The sequence below is a fragment of the Scomber scombrus genome, unplaced genomic scaffold (genome assembly GCF_963691925.1).
Source record: "Scomber scombrus unplaced genomic scaffold, fScoSco1.1 SCAFFOLD_335, whole genome shotgun sequence".
NCBI lineage: Eukaryota > Metazoa > Chordata > Actinopteri > Scombriformes > Scombridae > Scomber > Scomber scombrus.
In genome coordinates, this window is record NW_026910503.1 from 1,221 (window position 1) to 22,229 (window position 21,009).

Sequence of the window (21,009 nt, forward strand, 5' to 3'; positions counted from 1 at the left end):
TTTTTTTCCTTCCTTCCTACTTTTCCATCTTTACTTCCTTCCTTCCTTCCTTCCTGTCTGCTTTCATACTACTGAGGAAGCTAAATGTTCTAACTGCTCCGTAGTTCTTACATATAGTCATGTTTTCTATCTCTGGGTGAATAAAGGATCTGTTACAGGAATCATGTAACAGGAGATGTTTAGATGCTTTGCATTGATTTATTTGGGTCGATACGTTAAAAGGCATCAAGTACAGAAACCCGACTCTAGTGAGAAACATGATGACTGAACTCTTCATTAGTCAGAGTCCTGCAGAGTTGAGCCTCAGTTTAATGTCGGGTCTATATAATGATTCTATGTAGAGGTGAATTTGACTCTGATGAAGACTCTGATGAAGACTCTGATGAAGACTCTGATGAAGACTCTGATGAAGACTCTGATGATGACTCTGCAGCATTGAATCATTGCTCTGTTCGCTCTATTAGAGACTGAAAATCTATAATAATAACATTAACTTCATTTATACAACACTTTGCAAACCAGTGTTATAAAGTGCTTTTATATAAAATCAAGTAAAACATAGAAAGAGCAAAAAATTACAAAAAGTACAAACAGTTAATCAAGATTATAATAACACAGTAAAAGCAACAATAATCAAAACTATTAAATAAACATAAAATATAGAATTATAAACACATAAAGGATGACTCAACACCTATCTGATTATATGTTTACATTTATTTCTGGTCCTGTTTCTATCTCAGTGTTGTTTTTTCTTTTCTTTATTATTTTAATTTTATTGTATTATCATTGTTTTTCTTTGGTGCTGTCTCGTTTTGTTATGTGGCTGTTAGTATTTGGGGGGAAAAGCCAATAATAATATGTGTAAATGAAGAGGAAGTACATTCAGTAAAACTATATATATATATTAAAAACAACCTTTTCATAAAAGTGAGTTTTAATACTCTGTCTGATTTTAATTAAAAAACTTTAGCAGCAGATGATCTGAGAGCTCGTCTGCGCTGTAGGCCGATCCCCAAAAACCATTAAGAGCTTTAAAAACAAGTAAAAGAAGCTTTAAAATGACAGTGAACGCACCACGTAGTCAGAACTACAGCTGCAGTGATTTTAACAGGGTTTAAACAGACAGTGAACGCACCACGTACTCAGAACTACAGATGCAGTGATTTTAACAGGGTTTAAACAGACAGTGAACGCACCAGGTACTCAGAACTACAGCTGCAGTGATTTTAACAGGGTTTAAACAGACAGTGAACGCACCACGTACTCAGAACTACAGATGCAGTGATTTTAACAGGGTTTAAACAGACAGTGAACGCACCAGGTACTCAGAACTACAGCTGCAGTGATTTTAACAGGGTTTAAACAGACAGTGAACGGACCACGTAGTCAGAACTACAGCTGCAGTGATTTGTTCGCAGTCGTCCAGTCTAGTAGAAATAAAAGAATGAATAAGTTTATAAGCGTCTGTGTGGAATAGGAAACAGATGTATTTTGGTAATATCTGTTTTAATCACCTTTAAATGTTGAATCTATGAAGAAGAAATGAAGAAAAGAGGAGAGGAAGGAAGATAGGGAGGAAAGACAGATGGAATCAAGGAAGAAAGGACAGATAGAGGGAAGGAAGGAAGAAAAGCGGGAAGGAAGAACGGACAGATAGAGGGAAGGAAGGAAGAAAAGAGGAGAGGAAGGAAGATATGGAGGAAAGACAGATGGAAGGAAGGAAGAAAAGAGGGAAGGACGAGAGATAGGGAGGAAGGAAAAGAAGGAAGGAAGGAAGAAAAGAGGGGAGGAAGGAAAGAATAGAGGGAAGGAAGGAAGAAAGGACAGATAGAGGGAAGGAAGGAAGAAAGGGAAGAAGGAAAATAGGGAGGAAGGACAGAGGGAAGGAAGGAAGGACAGAAGGAAGCAGGAAGGAAGGAAAGTGGGCCGTATTGGTCCCCTCGGCGGTCTGGTTCTGGCCCTCAGACCTCATGTTTCACCCCTGCTGTATATAAACAACAATAATCACTTTTACATTGATTTTGTCAAATGAGGAAAGAGTGACGTCATCTTTTAAAATCAATTCCAGATTTTTGCCACAAATTCTCGCAACTTAAATGCATCAAAATGAAACAGGCCTTGATGTATATTTGCTGTTTCACTTTGAGCTACATCCCTTATATGAAAGGTGCTCTGTAAATAAAGTTTATATTATTATTATTATTATAATACTCATTAATCTGATAGTTCTGAGAGTTCATGTCTACTAAAGCTCAGACTGTTTGTTTTATATTTTTTCCACTTTGAAATTTAACATCACACATTTTCTCTGAAGGTCTGAAAACATCTTTAAAAAACATCAAATTAATTTCCTTTAACAAAGTTTTTATCTCTTTAGCTTTAATCTCTTTAGTTTTTATCTCTTTCCTGCAGCAGAACATAAGATGAGTAGTTTATAATAATAATAAAACACAGCGAGCAGTTTGATCTCTTCTGGTCGACGCTGATGTTGAACTGCTATCGAACGTTTCTGTCCTTCACATTAATGCGTCTGACTTCCTGAGTTTAAACTAAATAATAATAATATAATATAATTAATTAAATATTAAACTCACTTGGAAATAAAGGTTATAAAAGGCTTTTATAGGTTTCTAAACCAACCTTCAGTTTGAGCCAAATTAATAAGATATTTAAAATATAACACGAGAAACTTCTTCATAAAACCCAGAACTGAAACCTGAGGGAAGAAAAGAAGGAAGGAGGAAAGGAAAGAAAGAGGGAAGAAAGGGAGGAAGGAAGGAAAAGAAGACAGGCAGGAAAGATGGAAGGAAGGAGGCAACAAAAGATGGAAGGAAGGGAGGAAGGATGGATGGAAGGAAGGAAGGGCAGTGGGTCGGATTGGACCCCTTGGCGGACCACTTCTGGCCCCCGGGCCTCATGTTTGACATCTCTGGTCTTTTAGTGCTCCATGAAATATGATAGAAACCAGAGTATGAGAATAACTTCCTCTTCCTCCTCCTCTTCCTCTTCCTCTCTTTTTAGTGTTGGACTGGAGGATGACGGATCCGAATCACCCCATGAACGCGCTGATGCGTCTGAACCAGATCCAGCCGGGGCTCCAGTACCGCCTGCTGTCCCAGTCCGGTCCGGTCCACGCTCCGGTCTTCACCATGTCTGTAGACATCCAGGGAACCAGCTACCAGGCCAGCGGCAACTCCAAGAGGACCGCCAAGCTGCAAGTAGCCCTCAAGGTAATTTAACGGGGGTTTAAACAGACAGTGAACGCACCAGGTACTCAGAACTACAGCTGCAGTGATTTTAACAGGGTTTAAAGAGACAGTGAACGCACCACGTAGTCAGAACTACAGCTGCAGTGATTTTAACAGGGTTTAAACAGACAGTGAACGCAACACGTAGTCAGAACTAAAGCTGCGGTGATTTTAACAAGGTTTAAATAGACAGTGAACGCAACACGTAGTCAGAACTACAGCTGCAGTGATTTTAACAGGGTTCAAACAGACAGTGAACGCACCACATACTCAGAACTACAGCTGCAGTGATTTTAACAGGGTTCAAACAGACAGTGAACGCACCACGTACTCAGATCTACAGCTGCAGTGATTTTAACAGGGTTTAAACAGACAGTGAACGCACCACGTAGTCAGAACTACAGCTGCAGTGATTTTAACAGGGTTTAAACAGACAGTGAACGCACCACGTAGTCAGAACTACAGCTGCAGTGATTTTAACAGGGTTTAAACTGACAGTGAACGCACCACGTAGTTAGAACTACAGCTGCAGTGTTTTTAACAGGATTTAAACAGACAGTGAATGCACCACGTAGTCAGAACTACAGCTGCAGTGTTTTTAACGGGGTTTAAACAGACAGTGAACGCACCACATACTCAGAACTACAGCTGCAGTGTTTTTAACGGGGTTTAAACAGACAGTGAACGCACCACGTAGTCAGAACTACATATATTATTTTGTATGGAAAAGAAAAACAAAGTGGAATAAAAGATAATTATAAAACAGATAGAATAAGAAAGGAGGAATTGATAGGAAGAGAAGAAGAGAAGTGGTCGTTACTGAGAATATAAATATATACGGCAGCCTGGAAACGAGAGGAGAGAAAGTGAACAGCTGAGGGTTCAAAGAGTTAAACACTCCCCCACGTCAGCAGGCAGCAGTCTCCTCTTCTTCCTCTTCTTCTTCTTCTTCTTCTCTGTGTAGTTTCTCAGTCTGTGATCACTGAGTCACATCTTTAAAAACAACAACAACAACAACAACAACAACAACATGAACAAAGACGAGAAAACAAAGAAGAAAATCATTAGACTCACATCGATCAGACGAATGTTCAGTTTGTGATGAAGCTTTTATTTCACTTTGTTAAGTTTAAGTTTCACACACATTAATTTATTAGTTCATTTATTTATTAATTGACACTCACACACACACACAAACACAGATACACACACACACACACACACAAACACACTGCTGTTGTTCAGGGACGATTTTTAGTTTCAATTTTAAACGTAGAGTCGAATCAATGATGTTTAAAACCTTTATATTATATTGTGATGTTATTAAATGTGTGTGTGTGTGTCTGTCTACGTGTGTGTGTGTGTCTGTCTGTGTGTGTGTGTGTGTGTGTCTGTCTATGTGTGTGTGTGTGTGTGTGTGTGTGTGTGTCTGTCTACGTGTGTGTGTGTGTGTGTGTATGTCTGTCTACGTGTGTGTGTGTGTCTGTCTACGTGTGTGTGTGTGTGTGTGTCTGTCCATTTGTCTGTGCGTGTGTATGTGCATATGTGTGTATATATATATGTGTGTGTGTGTCTCTATGTGTGTATATATATATGTGTGTCTCTATGTGTGTATAATATATATATATATGTGTGTGTGTCTCTATGTGTGTATAATATATATATATATATGTGTGTGTCTCTGTGTGTGTATGTATGTATATATATGTGTGTATTTATATATGTGTGTATCTCCTCCTCAGGCTCTCCAGTCCCTCGGTTACGTGCTCGGCAGCGACGGAGACGTTGACTCTCTGAGCGCTGACGAGAAGTCAGATGGCGAAGGAAAGAACGACAGGATGTCCACCAGCTCCAGCTCCACCTCCATCACCTCCTCCACAGACACGCAGGAGGTGGGACACACACACACACACACACACACACACACACACAGTCATAACAAGTACACACCAGAGGACTGAAGCACAGACGGACGGCAGCCTTTTATGAAATATCAGCGTCTCTAACTTTTGATGATGATGCTTCAATAAACCCAAAATTCAAAGTGATCACCTCTGCTTCTGTCCAGGTTTGTTTATTATTGTTAAATCAATGCATCCAACATCTGGATCTTTCTTCCTACAGACAGATGTTGGATGCATTTATTTAACTATGGACAAAAGCATCTGTTAAATCAAAGCAATCCACTATAATATAAAGTGTAATATTATATAATTTAATCTTTTATTTACACAAAGCAAATCGTACGTATTAATACTGTTAATACTAAAAATATGATTAAACAGACATGTATTTACCCCAAAAGGCTTTTATTTGGAACAGGCTTCAATTAGAGGCTTTATTCTTTGTTTTACTTGTTTTTTTCAGTCAACAACTAACAATCATTTTAATTATTTGACTAGTTTATTTGTTTATGGCTCAGTGATAAATAAAGGTTGGCAAGATGAGCAGTTTAACAAATATCATTAAATATCATTATTTTGTTGGTTTTATATCATTGCATCACCTGAAAGAGGATTATGTCAAAATTGAGATTGCATGCAGTCTTACTTTTGGTAAAAAAATGGTGCAAATGTCATTTAAAACGATATAAAACCAACAAAAATTAATAAATGTACATTTTAACAAACATGATGCTGCTTTTAAAACTATTTTTTAAGATATTTTTTAATTGTACATTTTGCCAACCCTTATTTATCATCCTAGATATTTATGTAAGTTGTGCTGCATATTATAATATTACACGTTATATTATAGTGGATTGCATTGATTTAACAGATGCTTTTATCCATAGTTAAATAAATGCATCCAACATCTGTCTGTAGGAAGAAAGATCCAGATGTTGGATGCATTTATTTAACTTAAGAAACTAACTTTAGAAAGACCTGATAGTCATTAAATGATGTTTATATATCTTTTATTGTAGATGCATTGTTATTAAATTGCTTGATGAGATCACCTGGTTGTACTTTATGTTTAATGCAAACTAACTAACAGTTAACCCTCCTGTTGTCCTCGAGTCAAGGAAGGAAGAATGGAAGAAAGGAAGAAGGAAGGAAAAGAGGGAGGAAGGAAGGGAGTGAGGAAGAAGGAAGGAAAAGAGGGAGGGAGGAAGGAAGGAAGGAAAAGAGGGAGGAAGGGAGGAAGAAAGGAGGGAGGAAGAAGGAAAAGAGGGAGGGAGGAAGGAAGGAAGGGAGGAAGAAGGAAGGAAAAGAGGGAGGAAGGAAGGGAGGAAAGAAAGGGAGAAGGAAGGACGGAGGGAGGAAAGAAAGAGAGAAGGAAGGAAAAGAGGGAGGAAGGAAGGGAGTGAGGAAGAAGGAAGGAAAAGAGGGAGGAAGGAAGGAAGGAAGAAGGAAGGAAAAGAGGGAGGAAGGGAGGAAGAAAGGAGGGAGGAAGAAGGAAAAGGGAGGGAGGAAGAAGGAAGGAAAAGAGGGAGGAAGGAGGGAGGAAAGAAAGGGAGAAGGAAGGAGGGAGGGAGGAAAGAAAGAGAGAAGGAGGGAAGGAGGGAGAAAGGAAAAGTGGAAGGAAGGAAGAAAGCTAGGGGGGAGGAAAGAAAGAGAGAAGGAGGGAGGGAGGAAAGAAGGAAGAGAGGAAGGAAAGGAAAGAAGGAGGGAGGGAAGAAGGACAGAAGGAAGGGAGGAAAGAAGGAACAGTCAAAACAGACGGGGTCTATCAGACAGTCGGAGGGATAAACGATGTTTCAGAGCTTATAAGAACTCTTGTCTTACTACGGTGGAAAACACGGAGGGAATAAATGATAAATGTATTTCCTTCTTCTTCTTCTTCTTCTGTGTGTAGTCCCGAGCTCCGGGTCCGATCCTGACGGCGGGGGGTAAAAACCCGGTGATGGAGCTGAATGAGAAACGCAGAGGCCTCAAATATGAACTGATATCAGAGAGCGGCAGCAGCTACGACAAACGCTTCATTATAGAGGTTAGGAGAGAGCACACACACACACACACACACACACACTCAGACACACACACAGAGACACACAGACACACACACACACACTCACACACACACACACAGAGACACACAGACACACACACACACACACACTCACACACACACAAACACACACTCACTCACTCACTCACACACACATAGACACACACTCAGACACAGACAGAGACACACACACACACACTCAGACACAAACTCAGACACACACACACACACACACACACACACAGACAGACTCAAACACACTCACACACACACACTCAGACACACACATACACACACACACACACACACACACACTCACACACACACACATACACACACACTCTCAGACACACACACACACATACACACTCAGACACACACACTCAGACACAATACTGCATTTTATAGATTTCCTATCTTCCTTTCAGAGGGTTTTATTAGGAAGTGATGAGAGAAGCAACATCAAACCAACTTCACACTCCTCAGGAAACACAGCTGAGCATGAAACCAGCTTCTTTATATATTCACAGGGTTAATATATTCACAGCAGTGTAATGAGCTAAGATAAATGTTTTCTTTGAGGATTATTTCTCTGATGAAAGTCAACACGTCTTCCTTTGGCACACAGAGATGATCCCTCTGTGTTGTTTGGAGAATAATTGTTGGATTTAGCAGAGTGGTGGAAAGAGTAAAGAAAAGAGAACCGAAACATGTGAGAGCTGCAAAAATGTAAAGAGACAGTGATTAATAAGGGTTGGAAAGATGAGCAATTCAAAAATATCTTTAAAAATAGTTTTAAAAGCAGAATCAGGTTTGTTAAAGCCAGGCGGGGAGTTCTGGTCCTCTGAAATGAGGCCAACCAGGAAGTAACTTAAAACTGCATTCTATCAAAAGGCCACCAGGGGGCGACCGTTTTGGTGTCAAAAGGACTTCCGTCTCTATACAAGTCAATGGAGAATTCACCAACTTCTCACTTGATTTCTAACCTCAGTAAACGTTTTCAAAATGTGTTTATGGTCTCAATCGCTAGTTTAAAGCCTTCTTCAATGCAGTATGATGTTCATTTGGGACATTTTGGCCTCCCTGATTTTATATGTGACGATAAAGCAGGGTATGCATTAGGGCGTGGCTACGTCGTGATTGACAGGTTGATTGGTTCACAGGTTCAGGAGGGCGCCTCATGCTCCTCCTGATGCCCATATAAGTAGAATCCCTGTTTTTATTTTTCCCAGCATGCACCTGAAATTTTCAAGATGGCGCTGCTCAGATCCGATACTATTGGCCTCCGAGCAGCAGTCCACAAACCAATGGGTGACGTCACGGATGTTACGTCCATTTTATATACAGTCTATGATTAAAATCCACATTTAGTATTTTTGTTGGTTTTATCAGTGTGTTGGATTCAGATTTTGATTCTCGATTCACAATCATCATCATCATAACATTATTTATTATCAACAGAGAAAAACAGATTATTTTAAAAAGGAGCTGATGGCAGATGTGTCAGAGAGGAAAACAACAGCTGCGACGCCTCATGAGGCCCAAATAAAAAAAAGAGCAGAGTCACATTTGCTTTGAATTAATTTAATATTTGTGCCATGTTTGACAGCTTGTGTGATTTGAACCAACAGCAGCTCTTCTCCACACAGCTGCACACATGGCAAAGAAAAGAAGGGATGATCGGGTTTAAAAAACAGTGAAGTTTGTTTTTGGCACCGAACTCATGGAGATCTGATTGGCTGAGGTTCAACGATGAAGTCTCTCTTAGTGAAGTCACAGCTGCAGTTTATGATTTAATTATCTCTTAATAATTAATGATGTGAGATCTGATATTAATCATGTTTAACTGTTTATATTCTGACTCTTTATTAGGCTCTAAACTCATTTTAATTCAAGGGTCACATATACAAACTTATCTGATCTCATGTGGGACGGACCATTAAAAAGATGAAGGGAGGGATGGAAGGAAGGAAAGATGGAAGGAAGAAAGAGATGAAGGGAAGATTGAAGGAAGGAAGGAAAGGACAAGAAGGAAGGAAGGAAAGATGGAAAGGAAGGGAATAAGGACAGATGGAAGGAAGGAAGGAAGGAAGGAGGGAAGGTGGAAAGGAATATAAGACAGGAAGAAAAGATGGAAGGAAGAGAAGACAAGAAGGAAGGAAAGATGGAAGGAAGGGAAGAAGGACATATGGAAGGAAGGAAGAAAGGAAGAGAAGAGAGGAAGGAAAGATGGATGGAATAAAAGGGATGAAGGACAGATTGGAGAAAGGAAGGAAGGAAAAGAAGAGAGGAAGGGATGAAGGACAGATGGAAGGAAGGAAGAGAGGACAAGAATGAAGGAAGGAAAAGAAGGACAGATGGAAGGAAGGAAGGAAGGAAGAAAGGAAGATAAGACAAGGAGGAGAAGGAAAAGAAGACCGGAAGGAAGGAAAGATTGAAGGGAGGGAGGAAGGAAGGAAATATGGAAGGAAGAAAGGGATGAAGGACAGATTGGAGGAAGGAAGAATGAAAGGGAGGAAGGAAAGAAGGACAAATGGAAGGAGGAGAAGGAAGAGAAGAGAGGAAGGAAAGGAAGACAGGAAGGAAAGTGGGCCGGTTCTGACCCACGAGCCTCATGTTTGAAACAGGTCAAATTTGACTCTGAACAGTATGTAAGGGGTTAAAACTAAAACTAAACTGAGGACAGGAAGTCACATGACCCTATTGAAGCACTGAATCCTGTGTTCTGTGTTCTGTGCTGTAACAGGTCGAGGTGGACAAGCAGGTATTTCGGGGGACGGGTCCCAATAAGAAAGTAGCTAAAGCCAGCGCTGCTCTGGCCGCCCTCAACAGCCTTTTCACCGGCTCCAAATCTACGACCAACAAGAAGAAGCGGCCCAATCCTCCAGTGAGTAAACAAACCAGGATACAACTTCCTGTTATAAGTCTTTTATTTTGGTGAATTATAACCCCGAACGTTTCCTGTTGTGCAGCCGAAGCGACCCGTGACCTCGGTGCTGACGATCCCGGCTCTCGCTGCCAGACCTCCACGAGTCCCCGTCATCCCCAGAGCTCCTTACATCAGCACCCCTCCCACACATGGATACATCCCACCAGGTGAGTCACGTGACCAATATAAGCTCGGCTCCTAATTATCAAACAAAAAGAACATCAGTGAGTTTTTCTTTTACATGATTTATAAACTCAATACTGACGAGGAAACATTCACCCCGTCTGTTTTCACTGTTCCTTCATCCTCCCTTCCTTCCTTCCATCTGACCTGCCTCCCTCCTTCTTTCTCTCTTTCTTTCCTTCCTCTCTTTCCTCCCTTCCTTCTGTCCTTCCTCCATCCCCTTTTCTTCCTTTCTTCTTTTCTTCCTTCCTTCCTTTCCTTCCTCCCTCCTTCCTTCTCTTTCTTTCTTCCCCCCTACCTTCCTCCCTTCCTTCTTTCCTCTGTCCTTCCTTCCTCCCTTCCTCCCTCCCTCCTTCTCTCTTTCTTTCCTCCCCTCTACCTTCCTCCCTTCCTTCTTTCCTGTCCTTCTTTCCTTCCTTCCTCCCTTCCTCTTTTCCTTTCTCCCTCCCTCCTCCCTTCCTTCCTTCCGTCTGACCTGCCTCCCTCCTTCTTTCTCTCCTTCCTCTCTTTCCTCCCTTCCTTCTGTCCTTCCTCCATCCCCTTTTCTTCCTTTCTTCTTTTCTTCCTTCCTTCCTTTCCTTCCTCCCTCCTTCCTTCTCTTTCTTTCTTCCCCCCTACCTTCCTCCCTTCCTTCTTTCCTCTGTCCTTCCTTCCTCCCTTCCTCCCTCCCTCCTTCTCTCTTTCTTTCCTCCCCTCTACCTTCCTCCCTTCCTTCTTTCCTTCCTTCCTCCCTTCCTCTTTTCCTTTCTCCCTCCCTCCACCCTTCCTTCCTTCCTTTCTTCCTTTCCTTCCTCCCTTCCATCCTTCCTTCCTTTCCTTCCTCCCTTCCATCCTTCCTTCCTTCCTTCCTTCCTTGACTCGAGGACAACAGGAGGGTTAAATACCAGATAATATAACATTTTAGCTTAAAGACATTGATCTCTGGTTCATTAGTACAACTAAAAACGTAACATGCTTTCAGACAAAATATTGTCTTCGTGATATGGAATAAGTGTCTTCCTTGACTGTTCCTTCCTTCCTTCCTTCCTTACTTCCTTCCCCCCTTCCTCCCTCTCTTCCTTCCTTCCTTCCTACCTTCCGTCCCCCCTCCTTTCCTTCCTTCTTCTTCCTCCCTTTCTTCCTTCCTTCCTTGACAACAGGAGGGTTAAGGGCTGCATTACAGTAAAAATGTGATTTTCTGAGCTTAACAGACTGTTCTATTATCTGCCGTTATCCACTTACTCGTTATTATTTATCAAATATCTCATTGTGTAAATATTTTGTGAAAGCACCGATAGTCATCCATATCGATATTTGATTCTGTCCATATCGCCTACATTACACCTTATTATACTTTAAATTGTCTCTGCAGGTTTTGGTACTCCTTATGGTTACAGCCCTGCAGGCGCTCTACCCGCCGCCTACGGTAAGTTATAAAATCACTTTATCTAATCAATAATCCATCCATTTGATTTTTACTCATCGCCAACATCCCCAACATTTGAGTTTCTTCTCCTTCTTCTTTTTTTTATTGTTTTTTTCTTTGTTCTCCTTCAGGTTTTCCCTCCAGATTGCCCTCAGTAGTTGTCCCAGTCATCCGAGTCCCCACAACATACCCCGTCACCCACCTCTACCCTTATTAGGACTTCCTCACCTCCTTCACCTCACCTGAAAAATCACTCGTTAAAGGAATATTCTGACTAACCATCATATAGCCTTACTGTGTGTTTCTATAAATACAGATTTCCTAGTGTAACCGAGTCAGATATGAAAGGAGGATATCAGTTTAGACCTAACTCTCCCTCCATCGGCATCGAATCATCAGCAACCAGCAACCAGCTAGATTAAATTGGCCATTAAGAAGTCGTGCATCTATGCTGCTACAAGCTGTGTTTGACAAATAAGCTCTTTGATCATCAGACGGTTACACATTGCAAAACTTGACTTCAGCATTTAGTGAGTTGCACCGTGTGAACGACTGCTCAGGTTAATATTACACTGTAGGGAGCTGTTGAATAAACATTACTGACTATATAAGGAGCTAAATGAAAAGCTACTGTAGGGAACTATTTACCCGATACTCTTAACTTTCGTATCGTCCTCCCGGGTCAAATTGACCCCGTCTGTTTTGACTGTTTCTTCTTTCCTCCCTTCCTTCTTTTCCTGCCACCATCCCCCTTTCTTCCTTGCTTCTGTCCTTCCTTCCTCCCTCCCTCCTTCTTTCATTGCCTCCTTCCTTCATTTCTTCCTTCCTCTTTTCCTTTTTTCCTCCCTCCTTCCTTCCTCTCTTCCTCCCTACCTCCCTCCCTCCTTTCCTTCCTTCTTCCTCCCTTCCTCCTTACCTCCATCCCTCCTTTCCTTCCATCTTCCTCCCTTCCTTCCTCCTTTCCTTCCTCCCTCCCTCCTTTCCTTCCTCTCTTCCTCCCTCCCTCCTTACCTCCATCCCTCCTTTCCTTCCATCTTCCTCCCTTCCTTCCTCCTTTCCTTCCTCCCTCCCTCCTTTCCTTCCTTCTTCCTCCCTTCCTTCCTTCCTCCCTCCTTTCCTTCCTTCCCTTCCTTCCTTTCCTCCTTCCTTCCTTTCTCCTTCCTTCCTTCCTTCCTTGACTCGAGGACAACAGGAGGGTTAAATAACATCAAAATCCTAAAATGACTACTAAATATCTGCTGTGAGGAAACAAACATAAACGGGTAATTAACTCAACATCCATTGTAGCAGAGTAATAAAACTAAACAAGAGTCACTATAGGGAACTAAAATAAAACATCAACTGTATACCAACTAACTAAACTACGCTCTATTTCAGTTGCCAATGAGATGTTTAGTTCCTTATAGTGAAAAATATCCACTGTAAGAGAAATAAAGGAAATGATCATAGCAAACTAAATTAACATATTGCAGTAAAAAGAAAATAATGTCTACTGTAAGAAACTTAACATACTCTTTTGGGAACTTAAGAACACACCTATTACTATTAACTACAAAATAAAGTGTAACATCTTGTTTAGTGTAAAATCACACACACAAACATTAAATATATACAATGTAGGGAACTAAATAAACTGTAAGGAGCTTGACTTACAGGGTAATCATCAACCATAGACCAACTACAAAGGGAACTAATTAAACAGTCACTGTAGGGAACAATTAAGGACACGAACTAAAGAAACATTTCCTACAGTGTCTGTTATTTAGTTCCTGACAGTGTATATTTATTTAGTCTCCTACATTGGATATTAAGGAATTGGTGTACCCAGTTCTCTTTTAGTTCCCTACAGTGGCTAACTAAATATCCACCATAGGGAACTAAATATTCATGCTTGGGAATTAAAATAGTAAACAAAAACTACTTAATATCTAGTGTAGGGAACTAAACAGCCAACTAGTCAAAAGTCCTCTGTGAGAGTTTGTTTTAGTTCCCTACTGTTGATATTTAGTATTTGGTGTACAGTTTTTATTTGTAGTTCCCTACAATGGCTACTTAAATATCCACTATAGGAAACTAAATATTCATTCTTGGGAATTCAAATATAAAAAACTATTTTAGTTAGTTACAAAAAACAAAAAAAACAAAGGATCAAACAATGTTTTGAAATACAACAACTACTAAATATCTAGTGTAGGGAACTAAACGTCCACCACAGCAAACAGACATAGTAGGGAACAAAACATACCACCAATCAAAGATCCTCAGTGAGAAACTAAAAGAAATAGTTTCGTTAGTTCCTTACTGTGGATATTTAGTATGTGGTGTTCAGTGTTTTCTCTTGTAGTTCCCTAAAGTGGCATTTTATTTACTTCATTATGATGGATAATTAGTTCCCTACAATAGCTTAGATACATACTCTTCAAAAGGAAATATACATCCTCTTTTGAGAACTTAAACACAAAAACAGCATCAACAAAACAGAGACTACCAAATATCCTGCCTCTTTTTAGTTCCCTACAGTGGCTAACAGTTGTTGTAGGGAACTAAAAACCCAACTATTAAACCTCCTATATGTAGGGAACTAAATAAATCTCCAATCTGAAGAACTAAGCACCTTTTACTAGGAACTACAGAAACCCTACAGTTTCTTTAGTTCCCCACAGGTGTTCATTTAGTTCCCTACATTGGCTTACAGTTATTGTAGGGAACTAAAAACACAACTATTAAACCTCCTTTATGTAGGGAACTAAATAAATCTCCAATCTGAAGAACTAAGCACCTTTTACTAGGAACTACAGAAACCCTACATTTTCTTTAGTTCCCCACAGGTGTTTATTTAGTTCCCTACAGTGGCTAACAGTTACTGTAGGGAACTAAAAACACAACTATTAAACATCCTTTATGTAGGGAACTAAATAAATCTCCACTCTGAGGAACTAAGCACCTTTTTACTAGGAACCACAGAAACCCTACAGTTACTTTGGTTTCCCACAGGTGTTTATTTAGTTCCCTACAGTGGCTAACAGTTATTGTAGGGAACTAAAAACACAACTATTAAACCTCCTTTGTGTAGGGAACTAAATAAATCTCCAATCTGAGGAACTAAGCACCTTTTACTTGGAACTACAGAAACCCTACAGTTTCTTTAGTTCCCCAGAGGTGTTTATTTAGTTCCCTACATTGGCTTACAGTTGTTGTAGGGAACTAAAAACACAACTATTAAACCTCCTTTATGTAGGGAACTAAATAAATCTCCACTCTGAGGAACTAAGCACCTTTTTACTAGGAACTACAGAAACCCTACAGTTACTTTGGTTCCCCACAGGTGTTTATTTAGTTCCCTACATTGGCTAACAGTTATTGTAGGGAACTAAAAACACAACTATTAAACCTCCTTTATGTAGGGAACTAAATAAATCTCCACTCTGAGGAACTAAGCACTGTTTAATAGGAACTACAGAAACCCTACAGTTTCTTTGGTTCCCCACAGGTGTATATTTAGTTCCCTACAGTGGCTTACAGTTACTGTAGGGAACTAAAAACACAACTTATAAATATCCAGTGTAGAGAATTAAATAAATACCTCCTATAAAGAAATAAACATACTCTTCAGAACTTAAACAGCCACTATAGGGAACAAAAAACACCAACCTAACATTGACTACTAAATAACCAACTGAGAACTATAGAAATGTCTTGTTTAGGGAACTAAAGAAACAGCCAGTGCAGGGAACTAAATATACACCAAATATGCATTATGACATATAGGCTTAAACAGAATAATAGAACAGACAGCTTAATTATCAAAAAAGTGAATTATTCCTTTAACGATCACTGATGGATGTGAGCATTGTTTTTATTTTAGTTTCTCTCTTGTGTTTTTTTTTTTTTTTTTTTAATGATGTTTAAGTTCTTTAAGTGGAGAAGGTGACAGAGAGAGAGAAAGAGAGAGAGAGAAAAATAACAGGTTTACAATGATCGGTTGCACTGAGAAACCTTTTCCTTCTCTTTTTGGATTTTGAATGTCTGAGTTTACATTATTACTGGTTACTGTTGAGCCATTTTGTGTTGAGTTCAAAATGCTGTCTTTTCAGAGAGGTTTTATTTTGACCTGTTTGTAAGTAATATTCTTTTTAAATAAATGAATATTTTTGTCAACAGCTTGAGTAAGTTGTGGTTCGTAATGTTTTCAAGTATAAGTTGTGTTATGGACTTTTTTTTTTTGCATTATATCCACACATCCAGGTAAGTGCAGCTACTATCGTGAAACAGTATTTTACATTATCTAGTATATCTGAGGTTATGTTTCTATAACAACTGTCAATCACCCATCAATCCTTCCTCTGTTCCTCTTTATTTAAACATTAATAAACCCTGATTCATCACTCACATTTCATTTGTGCAGTATTATTTTTTTCACAAGGTAAACTTTTCATAACTTTGGTCATTTTTTAATACGTTATAGGTTTTTCAGAAAATATATAAATGAAAATTAAAGTCCACTAATTACCCCCCCTGAAAAAATTAGAGCGAATATGTAAAATGATTATTTAACCTTTTTGTCGTCCTCCCGGGTCAAGGAAGGAAGGAAGGAAGGAAAGGAAGGAAGGACGGAGGAAAGAAGGAAGGAAAGAAAGAAAGATGGAAGGGAGGAAGAAGGGAGGAAGGAAGGAAAGGAGGGAGGAAAGAAGGAAGGTAGGAGTGAGGGAGGAAAGAAGGAACGAGGAAGGGAGGAAGGAAGGGAGGAAGAAGAAGGAAAGGAGGAAGGAAAGATGGAAAGGAGGAATAAATGGAAGGGAGGAAGAAGGAAGGAAAGGAGGGAGGAAAGGAAGGAAGGAGGGAGGGAGGAAGGAAAGAAAGAGAGAAGGAGGGACTAAGGACATACGGAAGGAAGGAAAGAAGGAACAGTCAAAACAGACAGGGTCAAAAAGGTTAAAGGTGTGAAATTAAAGGGGTTTTGTTTGTTAGAGTTGGAATCACTCAATAGTCTGACATCCAGTACAAAGCTATATTATACATATATCCACACATAGTCACAAGAAACACAAACAGAATATTTTACTGTAGTTTTGTACAGTTTTCTTGCACAATGATGGATTATTACTGACGCTTAAACTGCACTGATTTAAATTTTTACCTCCAAATAAAGTCTAATTATCTGGCTGCTTGTATTTGTTGCCCTGCCTGACTTAACCCTTTACATACTGTTCATAGCCTGACTCATAATCACCAATTCACATTCATAAATTCCCCATCAGTCATTAATGAAGAATGTATTCTATTTATTTATAGAATATAAAAGAATACAGCAACTTGTTTGAATGCTGATTTTTGAATTTTGCAATAAAAAAAAGTACATTTTGGACACTTTAATACATGAAAGTGTGTATCAGCTGCACAAAAATGTAAAAAATTATGCGTTTTTTCTCAATTTCTGTATATTCAGGATCACATTAGGAAAAGTCCATCTAGAAGAAATTAGTATAAGGTGTTTTTACAGCTCTTAAATGTAAAAATGGGTCAAATTTGTTACCTAACTTTCATCTGAACCCCTCCCCCAAACAGGGATGGTCCAATCACAGTTTAGCAACTATAACTAGGGCTGGGTGTATCTGTACTCGATATCTTTTAAAGGTAAAATATGACTTATTTGTATGGACTTGCTCACAGCCAATCAACACAAGCGTTCTTGTATTTAATGCAACGTGATTGGTCCACTGCCACAGCTGCTACGACCCGTCTGTGGTGGTGAAGTCGTGGTGAATTGGAGTTAGCGCGCTTAGAGCAGTTCAGCAGCCAAGATGCCACCTGAACGCTCTAAAGTGTGTCTCCACTACACGCCTGTTACCACAGATACAAGACAGAGACCTAAATGTGTTAATGGGAATCTAATGAAGGACTCAGTTGGTATCAGTATCACTTTAAGGGTACTTTGATTGGTACTGGTATCCAGGATACCCAGCCCTAATCTTAACTAGGCACTGTAGGTTTGGAGAGTGGTGTCTCTTTTCTTGTTGGCTTTCTCCAAAACCAAAAAAACACATGAGCAAAAGTGTAAGGAGTGGATCAAACAGTGTATAGCATGCTAACCCTAACCGTAACCCAGCTAACTAGCTAAATACCTACAGTACAGTAGTAACCAAGCATTACTTTGAAAGCCAACGATCATCAACAGTTTGCCATAGACGTGCAGCTTTTACAAATAAAAAGTCAAAGCTCTAGCAACACTTGTAGTATAGAGCAACTCTATGATGACCCTGATGAAAGCCACAAGCCAAAACCAATGGCCTATCAATGAAGTTGTTCTATAGTACAAGTGTTGCTGGAGCTTTGACTTTTTTGGACCTTTTTCCCCTTCTCCAGGCACCTTGGAAGTAAGTGAAGTTGTGCCAGAAACCACTATCCTGCTTCTACATGCAGATTGTACCTCAGTCTTAAAGCGATGGTTCGGCGGAATTTCGACCTAGCGTCATTTGCACCATGACGTCTATCTAAACACCCTCTCACCCCTTTTTTTCAGCCGAATGGCTTAGTACAGGCGCTAACGGAACCACCAGTGTATCTCGTAAATGACCCCACTAATAATGCCTGGATTGTTATCAAACTTCTACAGTAGTACAAATAGGGTCTTTACTCTTTAAATCGATGCATTGGAAAGTTTGTAAGTACACCAGGAGTTTATTATGGTTGATGGCCTGATGGCTTTTACTCTGCTGATCCTGCTAAAGCTCTAAACATCGTCGAAATCCCGCGAGATCACTGAAATACCGTGCAGAAGAGACTAGTAGTAGTAGTAGTGAAGAATAGCGTCTGTACTAAGTCATTCGGCTGATGGCTCTAACTCCACCAATTTGCGACCAAGGGAGAAAAAAAGGGGTGAGGGGGTGTTTAGATAGACCTCATGGTGCAAATGGCGCTAGGTTGAAATTACGCCGAACCATCGCTTTAAGTACAATGTTATCTATGCAGCTATAAAGTACATATTTAAAACTTTCTTTACAAGATTTTCGTTTCAAAACAAGATAGGTGACATGGAGATGCTGCTTTCGAAGACATTGTAAAAAAATCAATAGTAGCCAACCAAGCCAAGAAGTTTGCCTATGTCTGAAATCATGTCTCTAGAATAACTGAATTTTGATTTCTCAGCTTGCCATTATAATCATCTTGACACTACATCTGTGCTGTGCTATATATAAGAGACCTTCACTGGTATAACAACAGGAACTAAGCTGAAGTCGGCTTAGCAAACAGACAAGTGATAGACAACGGATGTAAGATCGGTTCTCATTGATCACACGGAGCAAATCATGCAAAGCACGTTCCACCTCCATCCCTGTTCATCACTTCAGAGTAAAGATAAGAGGAGATGCTATATTAACCTTTAACCTTATTAACCCATGGCTGCTCGTGTCTCCTGTCTGTAGGCGGTCTGTACATTGACAGTGCCTATTACCAGCCGCAGACCATAGCAACACCTATCATCATCCACCTGGGCCCTCAGGATCTTTTCTGACCCCGCCGAAGAACCGAGACCACACTCGGCAACAGACTCGACCTCCTGTTTTAATCCCTCACCCTTATTAAACTCTGTTGGCGCCTCTCAATTACTGCTGCAGCGCTCCCCCCCCACCCCCCCCAAGCCCTGAGGTTTCTACTTTCCACACGAGACACAGCAGCAATATTGAAAGCAATATGGAGGAGACAGACAGAAAGAAAGAAAGCACCTCGGGCTACACTCTGCCACACCGAGTTTGGTTGTAGTCGTGGGGAAGAGCGAAGAGGCAGCAGCTGAGTCTGTTTCTGCTTCACCCAACTCACTCAGAATATGTCAATAAAACATAAAGCAATACTTCTTCTGCCTTCGGGGATCTCCAACATATTCTGAAGGGACTTGACTCGAGGTTGAAACACTTGCTTAAATCTAACACACCATCAGCGCTGGCACATTCACGACAATGTGACCTACTGTATGTAAATATGGTATTTATTATCTGTATATATATATGGATGTGTGTGAGTTTTAAATATATATATATGTACATGTTAATAGGTTTGATTATGTTCAACCCAACGACGGGTAAAGATATTTATAATATATCTCTGAATGTAAATACAGTAGTAACTGAAGTAGCTTTGTATTTAAAGCACTCTCAGATATGCTATCTATAAATATTATAAGAGTTACATTTTACAGATTGGCTATAACACTGTATTGGTATGTTTAAAATATATATAACCCTTACTTAAACATTATTACATATTAATAGACCAAGTAGTCATTTTATAGCCCAAAGCATCAAGACGACTATCAGACATTCATTTGAAGAAAAATCATTTCAAATTAACTGTTGTCCAATTCGTCCAGCTCCTGTTGTCCTCGAGTCATGGATGGAAGGGAGGTAGAAGGAATGAAAGGAAGAAAAGGAGGAAAGGAGGGAGGAAGGAAGGGAGGAAAGGAAAAAGAAGGAAGGAAAGGAGGGAGAAAAGGAGGAAGAAGGAAGGAAAGGAGGGAGAAAGGAAGGAAGGGAGGAAGGACAGAGGAAAGAAGGAAGGGAGGAAGGAGGGAGGAAAGAAGGAAGGGAGGAAGGAAGGAGGAAAGAAGGAAGGAGGGAGGGAGGGAGAAAGGAAAAGAGGAAGGGAGGAAGGAAGGAAGGAAGGAAAGAAGGACAGATGAAGGGAGGAAGGTAGGGGGGAGGAAAGAAAGAGAAAAGGACGAAGGGAGGAAGGAAAGGAGGGAAGGAAGGAGGGAAGGAAAGAAGGAGGGAGGAAGGAAGGACATAATTAAGGAAGAAAGGGGGATGAGGAAGGAAAGAAGGAAGGGAGGAACAGTCAAAACAGACAGGGTCAATTTGACCCGGTAGGACGACACAAAGGTTAATTGGAAGTTCATTATCATTTGTTGTTAAGTCTCCTGCTGTTTTGGTTTAAATCAGTAATTCCCAACCTTCTTTCCAACCTTCCCAACCTATAATTGTTCTTATTTTTTTCAGACTTTCGTCCAATCATTTGTTCCTGGTACATAACTGGATTACTCTGCTTTAGAAATGACTCAAATATAATAAATCACATCCTCATTTTAAGGGGTCACAAGCCAGAAAGGTTGGGAACCACTGGTTTAAATGGCTGTGGGTGTTAATCACAGACAAGGAGTTATAGAACGAGTCCTCCGAATTAATTAAACACATCGTAGACTAAGTAGTAATTTTATAGCCCAAAGCATCGAGACAAATACCAGACAGTTAATTTGAGAAAAACTATTTCAACTTAACTTGACGTCCAGCTCTGTAATT

The 21,009-nt window shown here is 40.1% G+C and overlaps 1 protein-coding gene across 1 annotated transcript; it reads left to right on the forward strand.

Moving 5' to 3' along the window:
- Positions 1-3,024: 3,024 nt before the first annotated feature.
- LOC133977084 (spermatid perinuclear RNA-binding protein-like) lies at positions 3,025-19,232 on the forward strand (the record flags this gene model as incomplete). The annotated part of the gene is made up of 7 exons (XM_062415222.1): positions 3,025-3,233; positions 4,994-5,143; positions 7,050-7,184; positions 9,949-10,089; positions 10,175-10,298; positions 11,666-11,719; positions 19,144-19,232. Coding segments are annotated over 7 exons (902 nt in total), but the record flags the coding sequence as incomplete, so codon positions are not given.
- Between the last annotated feature and the right edge of the window lie 1,777 nt (positions 19,233-21,009).